Source organism: Sander vitreus, unplaced genomic scaffold, assembly GCF_031162955.1.
Source record: "Sander vitreus isolate 19-12246 unplaced genomic scaffold, sanVit1 ctg154_0, whole genome shotgun sequence".
Taxonomy (NCBI): Eukaryota; Metazoa; Chordata; class Actinopteri; order Perciformes; family Percidae; genus Sander; species Sander vitreus.
The window spans coordinates 402,501-410,000 of record NW_027595402.1 but is presented as its reverse complement, the minus strand read 5'-3'; the positions used below and the strand labels follow the sequence as shown (position 1 = coordinate 410,000).

Below are 7,500 nucleotides of genomic sequence, written 5' to 3'. Positions count from 1 at the left end.
TCTCTCTCTCTCTCTCTCTCTCTCTCTCTCTGTCTCTCTCACTCTCTCTCCATCTGTGTGCATTTATGTCCCAGCAGCGATCTATTTGGAGACGAACAGCCAATCAGAAGTGACCTTTAATTCTCCGATTGGTTGGTTTTGTGGCACACTTGTAACGCTGTGAAAATTTGAGCGAGTGTGTTAAGAGTTGAGCGTGCAGAGAGAAGAGGTTGAGACATGACCGGAGAAAGAGTTTTTGAGAGGACACATGAGTAAACTGCGTGAGAGGGGTTATTATTGCACGTTAATATGGATAATAGCAAACATGCAAATACACTTATTGAGCACGGAATAGGTTTTCGTTTGCTCGTTTGCTCTCTTAAGTTAACGACTTCTTACGATAAAACGATAAAATTTGCGTCTCGTTTGGATGAAAACTTGACTTGTAACTCTGGTACCTGCTGAGCGATGATGTCAGCAGCCTCTGTGGGGTCTTGGCACTGGTTGATGACATCACAGATCTCCTGGTCGCTGAGCAGGAAGTTGATGCCGTCGGTGGTCAGAGCCAGGAAGGTGTCGCTGGCGTGCTGGACCTGCAGAAACATCTCAAATATGATCTTTCACCTTAACCAATCAGTGGACACAAAGCAAGAGCAGTGTTTGCTGAAGCCACAGCGGGACTCACGGTGAGTCGTCGTGTGTCCGGCTCAGCTATGACGCCGCTGCTTCTCAGGTGGAAGTCTCCGATGCTGCGACTCATGGCGAGCCGCCCGTTAACGCGCGCCTCACCGACGCTGTTCCACGTCACGAATCCGCCAAACATCTGGATCCTGAACACAAGTACATACAGTCAGCGGGGAAATGTAACTACGTACAGGGTTCATATGCATTTTAACCAATACTTTTCCATGACTTTTCCATGACTTTTTCACGACTTTTCCATGACTTTTTCACGACTTTTCCATGACTTTTCCACGACTTTTTCACGACTTTTTCACGACTTTTCCACGACTTTTCCATTACTTTGTCATGACTTTTCCACGACTTTTCCACGACTTTTTCATGACTTTTCCACGACTTTTTCATGACTTTTCCACGACTTTTTCATGACTTTTCCAAGACTTTTTCACGACTTTTTCAAGACTTTTTCAAGACTTTTTCAAGACTTTTTCAAGACTTTTCCATGACTTTTCCATGACTTTTCCACGACTTTTCCACGACTTTTCCAAGACTTTTCCACGACTTTTCCACGACTTTGTCACGACTTTTCCATGACTTTTTCATGACTTTTCCACGACTTTTCCACGACTTTGTCACGACTTTGGATGACTTTGTCACGACTTTTCCACGACTTTTCCACGACTTTTTCAAGACTTTTTCACGACTTTTTCACGACTTTTCCACGACTTTTTCAAGACTTTTTCAAGACTTTTTCATGACTTTTCCATGACTTTTCCATGACTTTTCCACGACTTTTCCACAACTTTTCCACGACTTTTCCAAGACTTTTCCAAGACTTTTCCACGACTTTTCCGACTTTGACTTTTCCACGACTTTTCCACGACTTTTTCACGACTTTTCCACGACTTTTCCACGACTTTTTCACGACTTTTCCACGACTTTTCCACGACTTTTCCACGACTTTGTCACGACTTTGTCACGACTTTGTCACGACTTTTTCAAGACTTTTTCAATACTTTTTCAATGACTTTTCCATTACTTTTTCCATTACTTTTTCACGACTTTTTCACGACTTTTTCACGACTTTTCCACGACTTTTCAAGACTTTTCCATGACTTTTTCCACGACTTTTCCCCGACTTTTTCACGACTTTTCCACGACTTTCCATCCATGACTTTTCCACACTTTCAAGACTCTTCCACGACTTTTCACGACTTTTCCATGACTTTTTCAAGACTTTTTCATGACTTTTCCATGACTTTTCCATGACTTTTCCACGACTTTTTCACGACTTTTTCACGACTTTTCCACGACTTTTCCACGACTTTTCCACGACTTTTTCACGACTTTTCCACGATTTTTTCACGACTTTTCCACGACTTTTCCATCGACTTTTCCCATGACTTTTCCACTAATTTTTTCAAGACTTTTTCACGACTTTTCCACGACTTTTCCACGACTTTTCCACGACTTTTTCCACGACTTTTCCACGACTTTTTCCACGACTTTTTCACGACTTTTCCACGACTTTTCCATTACTTTTCCAAGACTTTTTCAAGACTTTTTCAAGACTTTTTCAAGACTTTTTCATGACTTTTCCATGACTTTTCCAAGACTTTTTCAAGACTTTTTCAAGACTTTTCCATGACTTTTCCATGACTTTTCCACGACTTTTCCACGACTTTTCCACGACTTTTTCAAGACTTTTTCACGACTTTTTCACGACTTTTCCACGACTTTTTCACGACTTTTTCACGACTTTTCCACGACTTTTTCACGACTTTTCCACGACTTTCACGACTTTTCCACGACTTTTCCACGACTTTTTCAAGACTTTTTCACGACTTTTTCACGACTTTTCCACGACTTTTCCAAGACTTTTTCAAGAGTTTTCCACGACTTTTCCATGACTTTGTCATGACTTTGTCATGACTTTGTCATGACTTTGTCATGACTTCGTCATGACTTTGTCATGACTTTTCCATGACTTTTCCACAACTTTTTCACGACTTTGCCTCTCAAAATCTGATGAAAATCTTTTAAACTAACCTTTGACGATCGGGAATGAAGACAGATTCAGAAACTGCACGGCTTATTTCTCACTTAAAATGTTTTCAGAAACACGTTTTGGTGAACTATCTTAGTACAATATGAGATCGTATTCTGAACAAGCCGCCATGACAGTCTGGCTGTGTGAAAAAAGAACCACGTGACGCGTTCGTCCAATCAGCTGCCGGTTTTCATTTTCTGGGAAACAATTGGACTGTTAATGGAAACAATACAGAGCAGCGCCGCCTGCTGCTATGGGGACGTATTACATTTCGCGCACGCGCAGAGCGTATGCTCAAGTTGGCGTCTCTTCGGTGTGTTCTGAGGCACTATTTGGACCTCGGGGACCCGACTGATCAGTCCAACTGCCTTTTCTGCCGACGGTCGGCCGTCTTTTTGGTGTGTCAGCACCTTAAGACCGACGCAGTTGTCAATTTCCCGTCCAGCGCCCGCGTCGCTTAAATAGCAAACTTCTCAACACATAACTCCTTAATGTGTTGAGAAAATCCTCCTCCTTCTTAAAGGGTAACTACCGTTTTTTTTCTAAGTGACTGATGGGAACAACAATCTTTGACACTGGTCCAGTATTAAGCGAGATCGCTGCAGTCGGCAGCAGAGAAACAAGCTACAATGTTCGTTAATAGGGCAAAGTTCAGCTTGTATTTACCTTCACAAAAAATATTGTTTTGCCACTGAAAGGCTCAGATTAATATTCTAAGTGTCTGACAACATTATGGAAAGGATCCCTAGAGAGATAGACCTTTAAAACCTCTTTGAGACCTTTCTGTTTAACCGGAAACAGCTCTGAAGTCGCTAGCGCTAAACCCACCAGACTCCATTTAAAAAAAGCAATACTTTTAGCGTGTAGAGAGCCAACATATTTACACATGTAAATCAGTAAACGATGTGTTTATTTCAACCAAAACTAGAGTAGTGATGGTCATAAAAAGTGGAAAGACGACCCAAAACGGCTTTTCATAGCTTTATTTAGTTTCTGTCGACTTTGAATGAAGTGTATTTTACGATACTAAAATTACTGTTTATTTACATGGAGTCTGGTGGGTTTAGCGAATGCAATTTCACAGATGTTTTTATGTTTAAAAAAAGGATCTTACTCTGTAACAGAAAGGTCGACCTCCTTAGACATCCTTTCCATAATGATGTCAGACACTTAGAATATTAATCTGAGCCTGTCAGCGGCAAAACGAGCACTTTTGTGAAGCTAAATACAAGCTGGACCTTTGCTCTATTAACGAACATTGTAGCTTGTTTCTCTGCTGCCGACTGCAGCGATCTCGCTTAATACTGGACCAATGTCAAAGATTGTTGTTCCCATCAGTCACTTAGACACAAAAACAGGAAAATACGGTCCAGGTTGAAAAATAACAACCTGGAAAATGCATCGTCACAAAGCTGAAAAGTACATTTACATTGTTCAATGTATTTTCACACTGCATTTACTACAGTAAAATATCTGAATACTTCAACACAGTCTTGTTATTGTACTTCCATTTCCTAGTTAAGGACTTTGACTCTATGTGTGTGTGGGTCACACACTGAAGCGATAACATGCGTTTGGGTGAGTTAAACTTATCCTCGTTCTGCTGTTACGTAACATTTAAGCTGAAGGGAAACCCAAACCTGTCGACCTGCAGCAGTCCAAAATACTGTAGTCTATTTATACACACGTAACAACCTGAAGCTCCACTGACTTTATCTGCACCGTTCTCGCTGGACGTTTTATTTCTAAATGCTCTGTTCAGTCTGTCAATAATTTTACAAGTTAAGGGTTAAATAATAACTTTATTCTTGTGATTTTTCATTTTATAATATGTTAAAAAAGTGACAAAAACATCAGAATAAGTGACAAAAATGTCAGGAAAATCTTCAAAAACGTCCAGAAAAGTGACAAAAACATGGGAAAAGCTTAAAAAAAAAAAAAACGTCAAAAGAAATATAAAAATAATATTGACAGAAAAAAAAAGTGACAAAAGTGTCGAAAAGCCACTGTGGCTTTCCCACCCTGATAGTAACATAGTAAAAGTACCATTAATCCTTATATTATGTAATAGTAACATAGTAAAAGTACCATTAATCCTCATATTATGTAATAGTAACATAGTAAAAGTGCCATTAATCATCATATTATGTTATAGTAACATAGTAAAAGTACCATTAATCCTTATATTATGTAATAGTAACATAGTAAAAGTGCCATTAATCCTCATATTATGTTATAGTAACATAGTAAAAGTGCCATTAATCCTCATATTATGTTATAGTAACATAGTAAAAGTGCCATTAATCATCATATTATGTTATAGTAACATAGTAAAAGTGCCATTAATCCTCATATTATGTTATAGTAACATAGTAAAAGTGCCATTAATCATCATATTATGTTATAGTAACATAGTAAAAGTGCCATTAATCATCATATTATGTTATAGTAACATAGTAAAAGTACCATTAATCCTTATATTATGTTATAGTAACATAGTAAAAGTGCGTACCTGTGTCTCTCGTCTTTGCGGTCTGGCGTGTGATCTTTAGTGAGCTTGTTGGCTCGTCCCTTCCTGCACAGCAACGCTCGGCTGTCGCCAACGCTGGCCACCACCAGCTCCACGCCGTCACGTAGCAAAGCAACCGTCGCCGTGGTGCCGGCTGTCAGGAACGACGCTGGGGGAGAAAGATGGACGGATGGATGGAAACCAGGTTTAACTACGGACAATTATTCACGATCGAATATTTCAATCAAAAGAAACAAATGCTATTTTACTTCCGTTTGTGTGCGTTATTTTTTTTGTGTGTGTGTGTGTGTGTGTGTGCGTGTGTGTGTGCGTGTGTGTGTGTGTGTGTCTGTGTGTGTGTGTGCGTGTTTGTGTGTGTGTGTGTGCGTGTGTGTGTGTGAGTGTGTGCGTGTGTGCGTATGTGTGTGTGTGTGTGTGTGCGTGCGTGCGTGTTTGTGTGTGTGTGCGTGCGTGTGTGTGTGTGTGTGCGTGTGTGCGTATGTGTGTGTGAGTGTGTGTGCGTGCGTGTGCGTGCGTGTATGTGTGTGTGTGTGTGTGTGTGTGTGTGTGTGTGTCTCACCGTTGTTGAAGTAGCTGAGATGTGTGTGCAGAGCCTTGTCGACGTCTAAAAAGGATTTTTTTAAAACGTTCTCCAGGTTGTCGTCCTCCTCCAGAGCGTCTCTGCACAACAACAACAACAATCACAACGTGTGTCAACGTTTTACAGTCTAAACGTTTCTAAGTGTTAACATCATAATAAAATAGGGATGCACCGAGCCCAGAGTTTGGCTTCGGATTCAGCCGAATATTTGGGCTTTTTGACGGGGGTTCGGTTTCTGCCTAACCTTAGAATTCTTTCCAACCGAACCCAACACTCCGCGCGCTACGCTGGCCGACGTAATGACGGCGCCGTTGATTACGGGAAGGTGTTGACGTAGGTGGAGCTTCAATGCAGCAGGCTGAGAGGAAGTGGAAATGGAACTGGTGAGCAGAAAAAGTGTTGTTTGGCAGTACTTTCAGTCAAAAGAAGGCCGTTCAAGTCCAGCTACACGTTCAATCTGCAATGCTGATTAGTCTGGTGGTGGCGAGGACCCTAAACAATACACAACATCACCGCTGTTACAACATCTGGTATGAAACATCTGGAAGAATACGAGCTGTGATGAAGGAGTCTACAGACAGCAGCCAGAATGCAGCAACTTCAGGTACGGCAAAGGAAGGACAGTCACTGTTGACTTCATTAATGTGTTGACTGTGTTCATGGACTGAGGACGGGACGAGGGTTCGGTTCTGTTCGGTATTCGGCCGAACCCCAAAAATCTGGGTTTGGTGCATCCCCTGTAATAAAAACATCCAACCTGATGAACTTCTCCATGAAGGTGTAGCAGTAGTCGGCGGCGTGCGGGCCGCCGTGGCCGTCGAACACGGCGAAGTACAGCAGGTTGTCATGGATGCGGGCGACGCGGAGACGGTCCTCGTTCTGCTTCCTGAGACCCAAAACAGACGCGCTGCCGACCCGGGACAGACTCACCTGAGAGGGTCGATTCATCAAGTCATCCAGCTATTCATAAATGTATTCATCCGTTCATCCACTTGATCAACACATTCATCCAACCATGACGCCTACTCATCCACTCATTCATTAACTTCTCTCTCTTTATCCCTCTAAACCTGCGTTTCTCAACGGGGGCGTTCAGAAGATGACGGGGGGCGCTGGAAGCAATATTTTGGAAAGGGGGGCGTTGAGGTGCCCTTGGGGGGCGTTTGTTTGAAAGCTAGTTTAAACCAAAGATTCACAATAACAATACATGTTTACATTTTAAACTACTGCGATGGTATTCGCTCCCTCTACTTTGTGGAATATGCAGGTCATTAACTGCATATGGACCAAAAAAAACTAAAAACTGATAGACTTTGGGGTCAGAGGAGAGAATACCATCGCAGTATTAAATAATTGGAGCCCAGACGTAATTTTGTAATTTTCTAAATGTCTGATCCTCTGAATAAAAACAGAAAATTGGAAAAACAGTTTAAAGATCCAATTTTTTAGGCAGAAAAAATAAAAAATCAGATATTTCAACCCATTTTTCTGTTTTTCCAAATGTCCGTTTGTGCTTAGAAAATTGAACTGATCAGCGTTACACTGACCCGCAACATTAAAACCTGCCAGTTTACAGCACTGTGATTGGACGAGACGGTGATCATAACTTTTCTCTTCTGTGCTTCTGTCAGCTTTGTTTGGCGCAGCTCCGTGCTTCCTTCACGGAAACGGGACGTCAGA

General features: G+C 41.6%; 1 protein-coding gene across 1 annotated transcript in view; it reads right to left on the bottom strand.

Moving 5' to 3' along the window:
* Positions 1-7,500, bottom strand: part of ppm1ka (protein phosphatase, Mg2+/Mn2+ dependent 1Ka) — a 14,379-nt gene that overhangs the window by 4,176 nt on the left and 2,703 nt on the right. The window contains exons 3-7 of the mRNA XM_078244282.1: positions 6,578-6,750; positions 5,800-5,900; positions 5,223-5,388; positions 665-809; positions 438-572 (exon numbers count right to left, since the gene is read on the bottom strand). Coding sequence (XP_078100408.1) covers positions 438-572; positions 665-809; positions 5,223-5,388; positions 5,800-5,900; positions 6,578-6,750 — 720 coding nt within the window. The remainder of the gene's footprint in view (positions 1-437; positions 573-664; positions 810-5,222; positions 5,389-5,799; positions 5,901-6,577; positions 6,751-7,500) is intronic.